Source organism: Lepisosteus oculatus, chromosome 7 (genome assembly GCF_040954835.1).
Source record: "Lepisosteus oculatus isolate fLepOcu1 chromosome 7, fLepOcu1.hap2, whole genome shotgun sequence".
Lineage (NCBI taxonomy): Eukaryota > Metazoa > Chordata > Actinopteri > Semionotiformes > Lepisosteidae > Lepisosteus > Lepisosteus oculatus.
In genome coordinates this window covers 3097709-3116543 of record NC_090702.1, presented here as the reverse complement: position 1 = coordinate 3116543, position 18835 = coordinate 3097709, and the positions used below count along the sequence as shown (strand labels likewise).

Below are 18835 nucleotides of genomic sequence, written 5' to 3'. Positions count from 1 at the left end.
TGGTTATCATGCGTGGCATCCCAGTATTTTGTATTTGGCAGTATTTTCAAACCGCTATAATCTAACCTCACAGAAATATATAACTGGCAGCACCATTTTCGAAAACATTCATCTTGTGGTCAAGAAAGATTGTGATCAACATGAATAAAAGGAAGCTGAAGGATCAGCTGGGTTTTATCACTCCCTAACTAAGCTATATGGATAAGAGTCAAAGTTGCTGTATTAGCAGAAAACACAGATGGAAGCTAATTTAAGTAAATTGTTGATATGCATGAGACACGCTCTGTACCTCCTGATTTGACTAAATTGTCGCACAGCAGTGTGTGAAGAGTGTATAAAAGTGGCAGAGAATGATAATGTCCGCGAAAGATGTTCTTCTACTGTTGTCATCACAGCACTGGATTTAATAACTGATCATGCTACAGTTCATGTTGTTTTCAACCTGAACAAAACACAAACTTCCATCGATTTCATGTGTGTTTACTCATGGTTTCTGTTTACTAATATTAACCCATTAGGCATGTGCATGGGCAGTTCAACCAATCACGTGGTCACATTCGATGGACTGGCCTTCAAGCTGAACGGATTCTGCTCCTATGCGTTGCTCCAGGACATTGGGCAAGGCATTGAGATTATACTCCATAACGGGCAGTGTGAGGCATCTCCAAACCAGATCTGCATGAGATCTATAGAGGTGAAAGCTGCTGGAGTCTCTCTGGTGCTACATGATGACATGAAGGTATGTGATCTTTTACCATGGGACGGGTGGTGGAGAGCTGTCTTGTGCTATTTCTTCAACAGCAGTAATGAATGTGTTGGGATGCATTTTTAAACGTTTCCCTTCGAGGGGGAGGTTTCAAACCATCGAATGTAGTCCTGCTCGGTTCTGAAATAGCATCTAAAGGCCATTAGGCACCTCAAAATGTAGAACTTGCATGTGGCATTGATTGAATAATTAGCACCGTGTACAGAACAGTGCATTGCCCCAAAAGGGACGTTGTCTAGGTTGCTCTACAAGCAAAAGTTGGAAAGATACTGATTAATCCTTTCAAACTCTTGCAATATGCATTGTATGCACAGGCATAATAACAAATAAGGCGAAAATTTGTTAGCTGTTTCTGACTTTAATGCCAATTAAGCCCGAACCCATACTCATTCATGACCCCATTCAACACAAAATATCCTAAAACAGAACACTTGTCAAAACTTAATTTTACCAGTCTTCATGCAGTACATTCTCTTTGTTTGACAAGGTTGTGAGTCATTTCAGACTAATTTTTTGATGCAGTGAAGTAAATTTTCCAATCAAATGAATGGAAGATTGTGGAAACTCTTTGAGGAAGGTCTAAACCCTAATCCTAACCTGTGGCAAACCCATAGCTAGGGTTAGGATTCCCACAAAACGTAGACAATTTCTGATGGCATGGCTGTGTTTTAGGACAGAAATGATAATCAATTGAATTGAATCAAATCCAATTGGATGGCACTGGATGTTGCAGATCTCTGTGCCACACTGACATTGATCGCATCAGGGTAGACAACCGTGTATTCATGAAATCTGACTCTTGCTTTGTCTCAAACCTTTGTGCTGCTCAGCAGGAATTGGTACTGGTGCAAATCCTGTTCAATATCATTTCTTGTTGCTCGAGCATCTCCTTTAAAGTCAGCGCTGCCGATACCCAAATGTGTATGCGCACGGCCCAGCTCCAAGTGTGGATTCAGCAGGATCTTCTTGGCTGTTCTGCCTGGGTGATCTCAGAATTCAACGCACCTGACTTTTCCGCAGCTTGAGAAAACTGAAGTACTGCTATGAAGTAATGATGCTTCATAACAGCTTAGTAAAATGTTACGTTAAATTAAAAGAATCTTGGTCTTTGCTTTAAGACTGTCTCCTGCAGTACATACTTAAGATGTTGCTGGCGTAAATTTTAATCGCCTGTGTGACACTGAAAGCACATGTCAAATGTTAGCCTTAGCGTCCTTTGCTTCGACTTTCAGTGAATTGCAACGTCTAAATTCACTTTGTGCCATCAAAGCTCTGCATGGTTCAGCACTGAATTGCATTTCTCATCTTATTTCTCAGCACACTCCACCATGGAGTCCTTATTTTCCAGTCTCTGGCTGGCAATGTGTGCTCAAATAAATGTTGTGACTTTTCTACCTTGTACCTAGGCTGTGGTATGGTCTTCCACAGTACATTAGCAAGACTGTTAGATCTTTTAAATCAAAACTGAGAACCTTGATTATCAGGTTTACCTGACATGGCTTCTACTTTAAGATCATCCAGTGTCCCTCCCCTAAGAATGCTCCTTGAATAACGTTCACCGTGCAGCTGCTTGCTATGTGATAAATGAGATGGGCCCATTTGGAAATCATTTGCATGATTCGGATCATTCACAGTCGTGTTGAGAATGAGGGTACTGTACCTACGGGAAAGCACAATATTTACAAAACAGACTCATGTGATTTTCGGGATTTGTGCTCTGTACAGATGGCTATCTTGAAGGCTGCAAGACCAAAGTCACCCTTGAAGAAACACTCACGTTATAAAGTAAAACGTGAGAGAGTGGCGTTACTTTTCTTTCACAATGGAAAAATCATACTGTATTCTTTCTGTGACAGGTAACACTGAATGGGATGGAGACTCCTATTCCCATCACCACAAGGGGAATGGAAGTTAATCAGTATGGAGCCATCATGCACAGAGTGGGGCTGAAGAACTCGGGTCACATAGTGACTTTCACTCCTAGAAATAACGAGTTTACAATCCAGTTGGGCCCCACAGAAGTTTCTAACAAAACATCTGGGCTTTGTGGTGAGTTTTTCCTAGACATTTTGTGTTGCGATAAAAACTGCCTTATGCTAATGTTAGCAAGCGCTACAATATTTCTGGCTACAGATGGCAACGAATGTTCGCCAAAATCACATCAGCTTTTCTGGTCCACAAGGAGAAACAACAAGGGTCAGTACTTCTATCTGCCAAGAAGCAAAAAACACACACAAAGATTAATTAAAATGCATTACCTTGCATTATGCTATTGTTCATATTCCATTATTATTTAAAGTAAATCCTATATAAAGGGGCATTTCCTCAACCCTATATTTTAATACTATATATTCTGAAAACGCCAGCAGCCATATCACCCTGCAGCTCTCAACTGGCTACCCACTGAAGCTCAGCAGGGTTGAGCCTGGTGGAACTGGTGTTAGTGGGACCAGTGGGGGGCACCCACCTTGCGGTCCGTGTGGGTCCTAATACCCCAGTATAGTGGCAGGCGCCGTCTTTCGGATGAGACGTTAAACCGAGATCCTGACTCTCAGTGGTCATTAAAGATCCCCGGGCATTTCTCGAGAAGAGTAGGGAGTTATCCCAGGTGTCTGGGCCAAGTTTCCCCCCTCGGCCTTTGCCCAATGGACCCCCTCCAGGGTGTACCCTGCTCATTGCTTGCCGCGACACCGTATCATATAAAGCGGTTTGGCAAATGACATGACATAATCTGAATGCCTTATTACTAAACATGACTTGTATTTGGAAAACAAAAGACACTGCAAGGATCTTTTGCGGTCAAATGCAGAACACATGTGCTTTTGTGCTCTCAGAAGCAGACTACTGCAATATGTTGTTCTCTTACAGTATGTTTCCAGGAACGTCCTTAATGTGATCCTTGAAGTAGCGGTCATTGCAGTTGCTCGAGTTTTGACATACCTCTTGCAAAAGTGAAGCGTTTCGGATTCACTATTCTCAGGGCTACAATCTTCAGACAACTACAACAATTTATCCGTTCTGTGTGTTTTCTTTTTGTCTCCTCGGTCTTTTCCTTTGGATTCTACTCAGGATACTGCGACCAGGATGAGCTCAATGACTTCACTCTGAGGGACGGCTCTATAACGACGGAGAGCAGTGTGTTCATTAAGGAGTGGACTGTCCAGGAGCCCTGGGGCACCAGCTGTGAAACCTTGAAGGTCAGCGAGGTCTGCACTCAGCAGGCCAGTGACCAGTGTCAAATCCTCCAGTCCTCTCTGTTCGCCAGGTGTCGCAAACTGGTGTCGCCCGCTCCCTTCCTGGCTCTTTGCAAACAGAGCAGCTGCTCTGGTGGAGAAATCTGCGACGTCGTGTCAGCCTATAGTCACCTGTGCCGGCTACAGGGCATCTGTGTCAACTGGAGATCGACAGACTTCTGTGGTAAGACCAGCTGTGACAGCCTGAAGTCTGTGTCTGTTTTTACAGTGAGCTAAAGGTGTAAGATTCAGCCCACCTGTGTTTGATATGCGTTTTTGTCAGAAGAACATCTATCCTGTCGTCTGGCCAATTCAAGGTCATGGGGGGGCAGAGCCTATCCCAGCAAGTAATGGGCACAAGGCAGGGTACACCCTGGACAGGACATCACAGGACATCACAGGACATCACAGGACACACGCACACACATAAGACACACGCACACACACACACACACATATATCAGGGCCAGTATTCAGCAGGATATTAAGAAGATCATTTCTCAATTTTTTTCTTTTTTCCAGGTTAGTCCAGAACAAAACTGAAAAATTATACAGTTTAATTCCCCTTGCTATGTAGATGAATTTCGCCATTTAAACTTAATTTAAAAATTCTTAACAATTATCATAATTTTTACATGGAGATGTTATGAAGATGAAGGCAAAGGGCTGGGTCTATTAAACTAACTGCAGTGTATATATTGCCTGTTGCCCCAGTTTGCTAATAAGTAAGATTAAACTTACCGTATCATTCATAAAAGCAATGTAATCACCTCTCTTTTAGTCAAGCCCACTAGGTTAAATTAAGATTTCAAACGTTACAAATTCATCAGTTAGTTTGATGCCTCAAAGCTGTCTCTCCTATACAAATAACCATCAAAGTAAGGGAAACAGCCTGGAAATCCAGGAATTTTATAATTATCAGTGCTTTGTCAATACCGTATGTGTGACACCTTAACTTAAGAACATAAGTTCTTGGTCCCACTGGGGCGGTTGTTGTCATAGTATTGCATACTATACATGCACAATGTTATACTAAGCATGGTCTTTAGGCGCCTGTAAAATCAGGACTCTCTGATTAAATCTGTCCACACCAGGAAAAACAGGTCAATGCTTAAATTGAATGAATACGGTCTTTAGTCCTCTTGCTTGGATTCTTAGAAGAAGCCATCAGAGTTGAAAACCCGGGCCAGTCAAGAAAGACAGAGTCGGGGGTTCAACTCTTTTCTGACCAACGTGGCTCTGTCTGCTCCCCCACAGCCATGCCTTGCCCCAGCACGATGGTGCTCGACAGCTGTAGGACTGGCTGTGTGGAGGAGTGCGACCCAGCGAACAACACCACGCTGTGCATGGAGATCCCCACAGAGGGCTGCTTCTGTCCCAGGGGCAGCGTCTTCCACAACGGTGCCTGTGTCAGCAAGCAAGCCTGCTCTCAGTGTGTGGATGAAGAAGGAGTGGTCCACCAGGTACATGTGGTTCCAGTACACTGTTACCAACACAGGGATGACCATGTGGGGATGTATTGCCCTGCAACTCCAAGCTGGCAGCGCCACTGAAGCTCAGCAGGTGTGAGCCTGGCCAGTACCTGGGAAAGATGAGGCTGCTGCTGGAAGAGGTATTAGAGGGGCCAGTACGGGGCGCTCACCCTGCAGTCTGTGTGGGCCCTAATGCCCCAGTATAGTGACGGGGACACTAGACTGTAAAAAGGCACAGTCTTTTGGAAGAGACGTAAAACCAAGGTCCTGACTCTCTCTGGTCAAAAAGAGTAAGGGTGTCGACCCAGTTTTCTGGCCAAATGTCTCATTGGCCCTTACCCATCATTGCCTCCTAGTAATCCTAATCTCTGAACTGGCTCCATCACTCTGCTCTCCTCCCCACTGAGAGCTGGTGTGTGGGGAGAGGACTGCAGTATCATCCAGGTGGGGCTGCACACTGGTGGCTGTAGTGGGATTCCCCATTACCTACAGTATAGACCACTTTGACTGGAGTGTCCAGAAAAGTGATATATAAGTGTAAGCTATTATTATTATTATTATTATTATTATTATCATCACACTTAAATACCTGTCTTAATAGTCTTTCTTAGCTCAACCCACATACTTGGGCATATTTCCATCTGGCACAAAATCAACATTTTTTATGGTCAGTAAAGATTATATAGATACATCCATGCCTTTTCCAAATGGTTCCTTCAGTGTAGACTTGTGGGGGAGCCGTGGCTTATCCTGGCAAACAATAGGCGCAAGGCAGGGTACACCCTGGGCAGGACGCCAGTCCACTGCATGGCACACACCAACACACACACAAACACCGGGGCCAATTTTCCCGGAAGTCAACTGACCTACTAACGCGTCTTTGGACTGTGGGAGGACACCGGAGGAAATCTGTGCAAACCCAGGGAGAACATGCAAACACCACACAGATAGCACTGCAAGTACGGAATTGAATCCAGGACCCCAGCCCTGAGAGGCAGGGAACACAAATACTGTATATACACTGTTGTGATGATGTTATAATGAATAATAATAGTCTAGCAGCTCATGAGAAAGAGACTGAGTGTGAAGAATTCATTTATATTGGCACAGTGAGGCTACGTCTGGAGGAATCAGAAGACTTTAGTAAATGAGCATTCAAAGCTTCTTTAGATGTGAGCGGTCATTCCACTTAAAGAATCTGGAAGGACCACGGCCTTTTCTTCTCTCTTCTCTTCTTGTCTGATCAATCCTTTTCTCTCTCGTTCCCAAGCACCTTGACACCTGGGTGCCCTCCCGCGACGCCTGTCAGATCTGCATGTGTCTAGACAACAGGCAAATCAACTGCACTTCACGACCGTGCTCCAGCTCCAAAGGTAAAGCGCTCTCAGGAGCCCGCCTTGCGTAGGCCGAAAAAGCACCGCATCACCTGGTGGCTTCAAGAATTGTAGCTGCAATACTGTGGTTGAGTGCAAATCATCCTTTCCCTTTGCTCGTATCAGAGGTTTTACGATTCTTTTTTACAGGACTGCATAGTTGCAAACTAGGGGATTTTTCAGGAATCTGTGTGTTTCCATGCTGAGTCAGACCTAATATAAATATTTCCAGGGTTTTCCAGCTGGACTGAGGATGAATGTACAGTATACTGTACTTTGTGAGTGGTGAATCTAAAACCCAATACCTGGAGCTAAGCACCTGTAACATAGCCATACAGGACAAACAAAAGGCAACAGACACCTGGTTCATTTTCCCAGCTCCTTCTCTAGCGTTTCTGGATGAAAAAGAGTCCGTGTTTTTAACCACCTCTGGCGGCACCTGAACTCTGGTCAATGTCTTATTCAGCGGCCTGTTCTTTGTTTTCCGTAAATGCTTTCCGTAACTCTCTTTGCTCTTCCTGTCTCTCCAGAACCAGTCTGTGGACCGTGTGAAGTCCTGCGAGAGAAGAGAGGCCCCCAGTGCTGTACCGAGTATGAATGTGGTAAGTGCTGCTTCACGGACTGGCCTGCGTTTTACTACAGGCTGCTACTAAGCATCTCAAGCCTTGCGGCTTTGGCAGCTCAGTTCACCGTGATTAAAGCTAGCCCACCTTACCGAATCCAATGGGTTTTTCATGAGCCTGTTAAGAGACGCCTGAAACTAAGGAAAGGTTGGGAAGTGTCACTTATGTTGATCAAAATGAAGATATTTAATAAATAATATTAAATAATCCTTACACTTTAATAGTACCTTTCTGGACACTCCACTTGATGGGCTTTACAGGCAATAGGGAACTCTCCCCACACACCAGCTCTCAGTGGGGAGGAGAACAGAGTAATGAAGCCAGTACAGAGATGGGGGTTATTAGGAGGCCATGATACTGTAGGTAAAGGCCAATGGGAATTTGGCCAGAACACCAAGGTGATACCCCTATACTCTGTACGAGAAATGCTCTGGGATTTTTAATGACCACAGGTTTAACATCTCATCTGAAGGATGGCGCCTTTTTACAGTATAGTGTGCCAGTCAGGCTGCAGGGTGAGTGCCCCCTACTGGTCACACTATCCAACACCCCATTCAGCTGCAACCTCAGCTTTCCCTGGAGGTCTCCCCTCCGGATGCTGTCTAGGCTCACACCTGTTGAGCTTCAGTGGGGCGGCCACCTGGGAGTGGTGATATAACTGCTGGCTGAATTTCATTCTAATATTCCACCCTTCGTGATAACGGTTTCACCCCTAGGAGGCTGTCGGAGAGTTCTTCTGCTTACCGCCCGCTTCCCGTTAGAACAGCAGACTTAGGGGGCTGAACATTTCCCCTTTCCTTCTTTCGTAGTGTGTGATCTGGTGACCTGTGACCTCCCCGCCATGCCTAAATGTGGGGCTGGACTGACAGTCGTCCTGACGAACCCCGGAGAGTGCAAGCCGGTTTATGAGTGTGGTGAGCAAGAGCTTCTCTAACTCTCCTGTTGACAGACACCGAAACCAGAGTGGATCTGTGTTCCTCCAGTAACTGGGCAGGACCCCATCCTTGTGGACAGGACCCTTGAGGGTTTCTGCTGGCTTTTAGCTTCTCATCCTAATAACGCGCCAATGAGTAACGTACAGTAATCAATTTGAACCATTATGCGTTTCAAGTCTCTTGTAAAATCTCCGGCTTTCTAAGAACCGAAAGTCTAAAAAGAAATCATTTGAGTGGAACAGCCCTGAGCTAAACAGCAGTGTCTTTGGAGATCCTTTTTCACTCTCTCCTCTAACCTTGTTTGTCGTCTGCTCGATGTTATCCCCACATGTGCTGATGTTCTTCTGCGGCTCTTCAAGCCTGTAAGAAGGAAGAGTGCCTTCTGCAGAGCAGGCCCTCTTGCCCTTCCCACAGGCGGCTCGAGGTGAAGAAGACACAGTGTTGCGATGAATACGAGTGCGTCTGCAGCTGCCAGAACTCCACCATCACCTGCCCTCTGGGCTACATCACCACCACAGTGGTCAACGACTGTGGCTGCAGCGAGGTCAGCTGTGTCCCCGACAAAGTGAGTGATCGCTCTTAAAACTCCACCGAATCAATGCATTGTTACTTATGTGTGTGTGTGTGCTTGCCTGAGCTATCACAAGCTGGGCCTTTTTTTAGCCTGTGTGCCACAAGGACCTCACACATTTGCATGTGTGATGGAAAGGTCATCTGTGACCCGTTCGCTCGGGTGACTTTTCACAAACTGACAGTGTCACGGGTTCGGCGGTGAGCTGTCGGCGCAGTCCGTTCAGAGCAGGCTCTGGGGAGGAGGGCACCGAATCCGGGGGGACAAAGGTGAAGGCAGGCCTGGCCCACAGAGGATCCCCAGCCCGGAGGGAGATTACGGTGTAGCAAGGGAAAAGCAAACAAAGCTGTTTGTTTCCACGCCGAATCCACTGAGGCTCAGGTGCTAATGCAGCTACTGTACTCCAGCTGGGGCCCCAGTTAAAACAACAGGCCGCGACTGGATTCTGTCACGTCGCTGCTCCGTTTTGAAGTTTTGATCACCTCCTGATTTTAATAGCATGAACACTATTATACAGGTCCAGGCTGTTTCCACCTACGGTCCCGAAGAGTTCTGATGCAGTTAGTCTTAAAGATCACCATAAATCACCCGCTCTTACAAGCTTAAGTGCATTTGTAAGCTGTTGGTCAGTTATGCAAGTAATATGTCCAGTTAAGGGAACTCTGGTCCTTGCAAGCTGAATGATACTCAGCTTTTTTATATCTTAAAAGTCACCTTACTGCATTATAGTACATTGAAGAACGGAGACAGTGGTATGCTTCTTTACGAAAAAAGTTCGAATTCAGGGATATGCAAGTCTGTTTTGGCCAAACTTGAGTGAGATTTGTGTTTGTGCAATAGATACAGTACTGCAATCTTGCAGAGGCCTCTGGAACTGCTGGCGCTCCAGAAAGCCCCCTGAGCAATTTCCCGCTTCTGTTTTGATTCCGCACAGGTCTGTGTCCACTCTGGTGTGGCGTACCACGTTGGGAATGAGTGGGAAGACTCCTGTAAAACCTGCAGCTGCACAGACAGGCAGGACAGAGTCACGGGCCTGCACATCGTGGAGTGCACTGAAAAAGTCTGCAATGAGATCTGCCCCTTGGTAAGAGAAAAATCCTTTTTTGTCACATATTTTTTTGTGAACGGATGACAGAAATAGTTTGGTTGTTTTTTTTTACATTTTAGAGGCAGCAGTGATGGCAAGGACATTCATCATGTCTGCCTATCAACCTCAAATAAAGACAGGCTGTGATCTTCTCAAGTTCAAGTTCACGTTTATTTGTCATTCCAGCCATATACAAGTATACACTGGAATGAAATATCGGTGCAAATACAGACAGGACAGACAGGACACTGACATAGACATTGTAGACAGGATACACACAGAGCAAAGTGCAAATTACAAGGAAAATACATAAAACAATATACACATCACACTGGGGGGATTTAAACCCTGTTTCTGGAATTGGGATTGGGTGCAAGTAAATTCCATTGTGTTGAGGAGGCTGCAGGAAGAAGCTGTTACAGAGTCTGGTTGCCAATCCTGAAATATGGCATAGAAACTTGATTTAAACCAAAACACGCGGATTTTACAAATTACTTTTATTGTAAATGAATCTGCAAATGAAATTGAATGGGAGGCTTGACTGCCTGTGCTGTACCTAGGGTTCTACATACATGAGAGCTCCAGATGCATGCTGTGGCAGGTGTAAGACAACCTCCTGTCTGGAAAACGTTGTTGGAAGGCCCATGGGTGATATGGATGTTTCTGGCCGTTTGCGCATGGTAAGTTGTTTTTCTTTAAATGTATTTTCTAATCATTGTTTTTATTTTCTCTCCCCATACAGTACATTGGTTTGCCTTTGTGATTACTCTTCTCATGCACGTACTAGTCGAGATCAGTATTTCTTTTTAATTCTAAAGCCTTTATTTAAAGATAATGCCCGTTTGTGTGCAACCTCTTTTGGACCACTTTACCACCTAGAGGTTATCTCATGACTTTAATAGTTATTCTCAGTAGTTTCAAAGCACAGCATGGTCCCTGTCCTCTTTGTGGGGTTAATGCACTGCGGACTCCAATGTAAACAGCTGTTTCAATTGATGATTTTCATTGTAGCCAGCGTGGCTGCCTTTATGAAAATCTAACATGTCAAATCTATCATTTGATTTTTGTACATCTACTGTACATTAGCTTTTCCATAGTGAATTCTGTGGTCTCATATCATCAGATACTGTCTACACTTCCTGTGCTTTACCGCACTGGACCATGAGAGTACCATGTAGTATACCACTTTATCACAGTACAGTGTTGAGGGGGAGCCAGAACTTATCCTGGCAAGCAAAGGGTGTAAGGCAGGATACCCCCTGGACAAGACGCCAAAACATCACTGTTCACACACAGACACAAACATGCACACACTCGCACCAGGGCCAATTTTCTCAGAATCCAGTTAATCCAAGGCCAGTTTTCTCAGAATCCCACCAGCATGTCTTTGGACTATTGGAGGAAACCCACACAAACGCAGGGAGAACATACATACAGAGTAGCCACCACATCCCAGGTTGTTTTTAAAAAAAGAGTAGGGGTGTTACCCCGGTGTCCTGGCAACAATTCTCCCTGACCTTTACCAAGCATGGCCTCGAATTAATCCCCATCTCCGAACTGGCTTCATCACTCTGTTCTCCTACCCACTAAGAGCTGGTGTGTGGTGAGCGGACCGGTGCTCTTTGGCTGCTGTTGCATCATTCAGGCAGGGGCTACACATTGGTGGTGGTAGTGGGATTCCCTGTTACCAGCAAAGTGCTTAGAGTGGAGTGTCCAGAAAAGTGCTATAGAAGTGTAAGGAATTATTATTAACATACTGTACAAACCATGTAGATGGAAATCCAGTTCCAGAACTGAACCCAGAGACCCAGCACTGTGAGGCAGCAATGCAAATGATATACCATGTGCTTATCTAACATGGTACATCATTGCATCTCCACAGCTCAATCAAGTAAAGAGTCATGCGATCAAATGTTAAGAAGAAACACTGAACTGCTGAGGCTCTGTGTCGCTGCAGGTGGGGGAGAAGTGGCGGTCTCCCCAGAAGCCATGTGTCATCAACGAGTGCGTGCGGATCAACGAGGAGGTCTTCATCAATCAGTACAATGTGTCCTGCACTCAGATGGACACCCCCAAATGCCCCCTGGGCACCGAGCTTCGCTGCAACAACTTAGACGGCTGCTGTCCCACCTGCCAATGTGGTACGTGCTGGTACTGACAGCTCAGATGAAAATGAGAGCCAGTGTCTTTATGAGTGAATAGTGTTGCTCTACGTGTGTGATACCCACTGGGCATGCCATAATGGGATCTTTATAAAGAGGAGGGATGCAGGACCACAGACACATGAATGCACAACAATAAAATACAAAAACGGTGCAATTTATTTACAGTTTAGGGAACTCAAACAAAACCCCAAGCCAAAACAACAGTCTAAGCTCATTTTTGAACAACCTGAAAGTCCCTTTCTGTCATGCTGGGCTGTTCAGCTGTTTTCTGTCTACAAACAAGTCTCTTCCTAAGAGTCTTCAGAAGACTTCCAAACTCTCAAACTCACAAGTTCAGTTTCATAGGTCTTGCAAGTTCCTCTGGTCCACGGTTCTACAGTCCGTTTCTCCTACCTCTGGGGAATGGAGCAACCTGAGATTCTGCCTTCTCTCCTTCAGACAGCAGATATCACTGAGCATTGGACTGAGCTTCCTGTTTTTTCAACTTTCACCTGACCAATTGTTTTGCATCAACTGGTCAGGTGACTAACGGGGGTAGGGGTGGGGGATGGGGTCATTCCTCATTACAGCATTCTGGGAAATGAGGTCCAGACAAGAATCTCCATTTTGATTGAAGGCACTGCACCTCACACACATGTTACTCATAGAAATTTCAGTGGTTTTTGAAGTTATGCTGTGAAAGATCATCTGGCCTCTAAGTATCAAAACTAAATTCTGGTTCTATTGGATTACGTGCTACAGAAATTGAATGTATTGTACTGCACTATTGTACTGTAGTAAGCTGAACTATAATGCATCCACAACTTATTTGTATTAAGTCTGGGACTGAATGTTGTGGGAACACAGAACATTCTTTGAACTTTATTGGAGTAGTTAGTTGAATACAGGTGGGAAAACATGATCCATTGTTTAAAAATGCTGCTTTTCTATCATTTTCTTAAGGAAGATGTACAAGTTATTCAAGTCTGGGTTTTACTCACAGCGTGAAAAGCATGGGGACTGTAAACTGTTTTTGTTTATGGAATGAGTTTTTCAAGTTAAAGCTTCTCTGTATTTGCTTTGATCTTTGTCCATCATTTCTTCTAGTTCCCCTTGATGCCTGTGTCATGAACAACACTATCATTGGGGTAAGAACCTACACTGATCTCTATATTAACGTTGCTCTTATTCTTTTACAGCCCTCTTAAGATCACTTTATTGGCCATATACAATTTTTTGCATTAGGAAATGCATTTTTTTGCATACCCCAACTTGCTCTCCATGAGACACACAGACAGGGAGAGAAGCTGGGGGTCAGAGCGCAGGGTCGGCCATTTATACGGCGCCCCTGGAGCAGTTGGGGTGAAGGGCCTTGCCCAGGGGCTCAATGGAGTAGAATACCTCTGCCGGCCGCGGGATTCGAACCAGCAACCTTCCAGCCACAGGCGCATATCCTTAGCCACAGAGCCATCGTCATGTAACCTTTATACTATGGGCGGAGCGGTGGCTCAGGATCTGCGCCTGTTACTGGAAGGTTGCCGGTTCGAATCCCGCGGCCGGCAGAGGAATCCTACTCCGTTGGGCCCCTGAGCAAGGCCCTTAACCCTAACTGCTCCAGGGGCGCCGTACAATGGCAGACCCTGCGCTCTGACCCCAAGCTTCTCTCCCTTTCTGTGTGTCTGTGTCTCCATGGAGAAAAGCTGGGGTATGCGAAAAGACGAATTCCTAATGCAAGAAATTGTATAGGGCTAATAAAGAAACATTACATTATTATTACTTTATACCTGTTCCCTTGGGTTTTCTGTACATGTAAATGTTTGTGGCAGTAGAGGATTGATGTTGTATTCATAAAACAGGTTGGTCTCATTTTGAAAAAAACAAGATGATTAATAGAGTTAATTAAGTGTATGAGTCTGTATTACAGAGTCAGTCCTTTTGTACCCAGTAATGCATGACTGTGGGACTATGATTGCTGTGGTCACCAGTTTCCACTGTACCATTTCCATTGGCATTAGTCAGTAACCATTGAGGTAGAATGGAATTAATCACAGGACTTTTATGTCAGTACCATGCTCCAACAAAACTACATATACATTTGTGTGCTGTACATACAGTAAGTGATTTTGATTTAATAAGTACTTTAGGCACCAATGAATTTTTATAATCCAATCGATAGTGCAATCAATCAGTCAACCAACCATTCAGTCAATCGATTAATCGGTTGATCAACCAACCGATCGATCAATCATTCAACCAATTGATCAGTCAGTCAGTCAATTGCTCGGTCAGTTGGTCCGGCTGCCCAGTGTTATTCTTCTCTCAGTCAGAAGGCACAATAAAAAAAAGGCAGCAGAAAAGACAAATACAAAAAAATGTACAAATTCTAAAACTGTGCACCCAACCGTTTTTTCCCTGCGCTGCTCCTGACGGGCTGGTTGCAACGTCTCGTCTGCAGGCGGGGGAGAGCCTGATGGTGGACCTGTGCACGCACTGCGAGTGCTCCATGGAGCAGGGCCTGCTGAGAAGGTTCCGCCTGTCCTGCAAGAGGATCACCTGCACACCCTGCCCACTGGTAAGACCCACTCGGGGTGTTCCCGACTTTAAAATGACTTTTAAATAGTATTTTTAAAAATGACCATTAAAAAATTAAATAATTCAGTTTTGCTCAGTCGTGTGTGTCCATTGCTTTTTTGTTCAAGTTTCATATAACAGGAAGGAACCGCCATGTGCATAAAGGATTAAACCATATTTTGTCTTTTTTTTGGATTGGTGTTCATAGCTGAGCTGTATGTATGAAGTACATGAAGTACCTTTCATGCTGTATGTATACGTACATTTAGGGTGTTCTGGTGGCACAGTGGTTACCATTGCTAGCTTGCAGCTCTGAGGACCTAGGTTCAATTCCTGGGGTACTAAGTGCACTGAGTTTTTTTGTTTTCCTTTGGTTCATGTGAGTTTCCTCCCACAGTCCAAAGACAAGCTGGTGGGTTCATTGGCTTCTGGGAAAACAGCCTAGGCATGCATGCGTGTGTGTGTGCGTGCGTGCCCCCGTGACCCTAGATTGGAAGTGGATGGAAATAGACGGGTGAATATACAGTATGGATGAGTACATTAATCGGGCACCTTGCTCAAGGATAAAACATCAGTACTGTATCTGTCGTGGGCACTTGAACCCAAAATCATCTTGTTAGACATTCACTACCCTCTCCAATTATTTACATATAAACCTTTATATTCCAGGGTTACAGGTTCGAGCAAGTTACAGGCTCTTGCTGTGGAAAATGCATTGCAACATCCTGCACCATCCAACTGAAGGATGGAACAATCACAACTCTGAAGGTCTGTGGTGTGGTCTTTAATGTCTCCAGGTGTATCGGATTATTTACTGTAAAGGTTTTCCACCCCTTCCTGCAGCTACTGAGGGAAATAGATATAACAAAATGCACGATAAAAGCGAAACTAAATCATGTGAGCATTGTGTTAGAATATTTAGTAACATACCAGTGGAATGCCATTATCAGGATGATCAGTTGAGCCTTCCAAATGTAACCTGCTAAAACATCTTTTTAACAAACTCAGTGATTTAGTTGGTTTATCCTTTTATTTGCATCTCTCATTCTTGTCTTCCTTGTGAACATAACAGACTCCCTTTTCTGTATGATAACTGGTGTCAACATAGATAAGAGTATGACATGGTCAGTGCTCAAAATTAATACACATATTCATAGATCTCCAAGTTCATAGATTGAGTTGCTTAAAATCCCATTTCAAGCACAACCCTGATGAAAAATAAAATTACACAGTGATGTGAAAGAAGTGCACACAACAGTAAATTCAGTAAATAAACATACTGTACAATGAATGTCTGCAATGCTGAATTTGATATAAATCAATCATAAATATACATAACACTGTTCATAAGTATGGCAGGAGAAACCTTCCTAAGTGGGAAGTTCTTTAGCCAAGAAATTGTAGGAGTGTTGAACAAGCTACCCAGCCATGTTGTTGAATTTGATACCCTGGTTTCTTTCAAAGAAACAGCAGGATGAGATCCTTGGCCAATTAACCACTAGCTGCCAAATTGGCTAGATGGGTCAAACGTGTTTCTCTGGTCTGAAACTGTTTTAATGTAGGGTGTAGCTCTTTGACATTCCTTCTCTATAACCTGACTGACATTTGAGCCCCTTTCTTTAAGTAAACCCAGAGCACTAAGGAAAAATCTGAACTTGCTACCTTGTACTGTACCACCAGGAAGTTAAGATGTGATCGTGGTCTGTTTGTTCACGTTAACTCTCACTGACTTGCTCAATGTGGTCCGTGATTATGCAGGAGGCCTACAACACATTGGCTGTTAGTTTTGACCCATGTTTCTCTATGTTTACAGGCAAATGAAACCCGGCAGGAGGGATGCTTCTTCTATACCTGCAAAGTCAATAAACAGGATGATTTGGTGCTGGAAACAAAAATAACTACCTGCCCTCCATTTGACAAGGCCAGCTGCCTGGCTGAAGGGGTCAGTAGCTCTGATTTTCCTCCTCTCTCAGTTCCTCTGTCTAACCAGGCCAGATTGGATACCTTAAAGAGTGAATGAAATACAAAAAGGCAACATAAGCGGCCTGTACTGATTATGCTGTTTATTAGCTGATGTTGAGATCTCTGTACAGTATTCAGACAGAATCCTGTTGAGAGTACAAGGCATGTGTTTACATACAGGGTGGTGGGACTATTGATTAACATAATGTAAGGATCTTTCTTTATCATTACCAGGGCAAAGTCACCCAACTGGGCAACAGCTGCTGTGAGACTTGTGAGTATTATACCTAATGCTTTTAATATAAAGCTATTGTTTTGTCTTTCTGTATGTTCAGTGAGTCATTGTAAAAAAACAGAAACCTCAGTCTGTATAAACCCAATATGAATTTAAGACACTTGTACATTTGTGCAGTAGGTTTAGAAATAGAGTAGAAACCTAGCATTCAGGATGCAGGTACCACTTTTTGCTGTATGGATAAACAATTCATATGAATGGAAAGTTCATAATTAATAAGGATAATGCAACTTGAAAAGAAATATGGCCCAACTGTTTTTTGGTAGTAAAGCTTCTCCTATTTTGTCTGCTCATTTAAAGATGAAATCTTTCATGTAACTACTTTCATTCTCTGAGAACTGATGATAGCACTGGTTTTGGATCCCGGACAGATTTCAGTAAAATAATGTTTGACTATTATTTGAAACCTGGTGATTCCACACTGACCTTTCTTTTTGGTTTTTGAAAACATTGAAAAGATGGAATGTTGTCAACATCCAGTATAGCTTTAGCAGTATTTATATTTAAACAATTAAGCAGTCATTCAGGTCGATACTGCTTTTCTTCCCACAAGATCCCAAAGTACTTTACACTAGGAGAGCATCACTAATCTGAAGCAGCATTATGCACCAGCAGCCTCACTGATTCCTTTACCAATTTGAAAACCAGAAGGATGAGCTTTAAATACAGTAGGTCAGGTTTCTGAAGACCAGAGTGGTGGTTGGACAGGTCTTGGGTATGAAAACTCCCATGCTTTTGAGCAGTTTATTGTGATTGAGTATCCATCTCATTGTGATCTTGTCTTACCATCTCATTGGGAAAAGGGCCCATCCTACAGCAGAGTGTTCCTAGTGTCCTGACGAATAAAGTGCTAATATGTTAGGCTAGTCATAAAGAAGCAATACATGCCCTTGTGTACACTTCAAATAGAATCTTTCCTAGTTTTGACCTCTTGGAAGATGCAGAAGGACATTAAAAATTCACATCTATTCGTTTCTGCCCTTTTCCTGTACAAATGTGCGGTTCTGCATTCCCCAGTCTTGCAAAGGGGCCTTATTTCGGTTTCAGCGTTGCGTGCCTTTGTCAGCGAGGCTCTGTGTTGTTCTCCCTCAGGTACTGAGCCCGAGTGTAAAAAAACCGCCGGAGTTCTGAAGTATATTAAAATTGACGACTGCATGTCTCGGGATCGGATTGACATTCATTACTGCGAGGTAAGCTCAGGTGCAGAACATTCTGGTCAGATCATTGACCGTTTGTGGCACAGATTGACTGTCAATATCTGATTTTCGACTCGAATATGTACTGTACTGCGAACTGTAACCAATAGAAGAACAGGTAAAGGCTTATTCCAGGCTTAACGGGAAGGAAAAGAAAAGAGAGAGAAAATTTTGGCTGTGGAGCCTTCTTCTTAGGTATTGATTAGGTATCGATTCAGATATTGATTATAACTTCTGTAATCAATATATACTTACTCGCAGACAGGGAAATTTGCTTTGCAGGCAGGTAAAATACACAGTACATTTAACACAGCAAAGCATTAACAGATAAGAGACATACTGTACATGTTATAATGAGAAAGAAAATATATAGTACAGTATATGTAAAATATACAGCCAATTATCCAAATTGAGCCAGATAATAGCTGTAAGAATAAAAGATGATTGCTACACTTGTGATAAATACAGTATACACTTGATAATCCAGTTTTGACTCCATCATAAGATAACTCTTATTTATCTTGGGGCTCAAAACGTCTTCTGTGAAAACATTTATTTCTTGAAGATGTTAAAAGAATAAGCAAACGTAACTATATTAAATAATATA

At 43.7% G+C, this 18835-nt stretch overlaps 1 protein-coding gene across 1 annotated transcript in view; it reads left to right on the top strand.

Annotated features, from left to right (window-relative positions):
- Positions 1–18835, top strand: part of vwf (von Willebrand factor) — a 68322-nt gene that overhangs the window by 48466 nt on the left and 1021 nt on the right. The window contains exons 35-51 of the mRNA XM_006633831.3: positions 519–739; positions 2623–2815; positions 3836–4183; positions 5257–5462; positions 6742–6844; positions 7375–7446; positions 8277–8381; positions 8762–8967; positions 9908–10057; positions 10621–10740; positions 12018–12201; positions 13312–13352; positions 14660–14776; positions 15445–15543; positions 16589–16717; positions 16972–17011; positions 18125–18222. Of these exons, the coding sequence (XP_006633894.3) occupies positions 519–739; positions 2623–2815; positions 3836–4183; positions 5257–5462; positions 6742–6844; positions 7375–7446; positions 8277–8381; positions 8762–8967; positions 9908–10057; positions 10621–10740; positions 12018–12201; positions 13312–13352; positions 14660–14776; positions 15445–15543; positions 16589–16717; positions 16972–17011; positions 18125–18222 (2432 nt within the window). The remainder of the gene's footprint in view (positions 1–518; positions 740–2622; positions 2816–3835; positions 4184–5256; positions 5463–6741; positions 6845–7374; positions 7447–8276; positions 8382–8761; positions 8968–9907; positions 10058–10620; positions 10741–12017; positions 12202–13311; positions 13353–14659; positions 14777–15444; positions 15544–16588; positions 16718–16971; positions 17012–18124; positions 18223–18835) is intronic.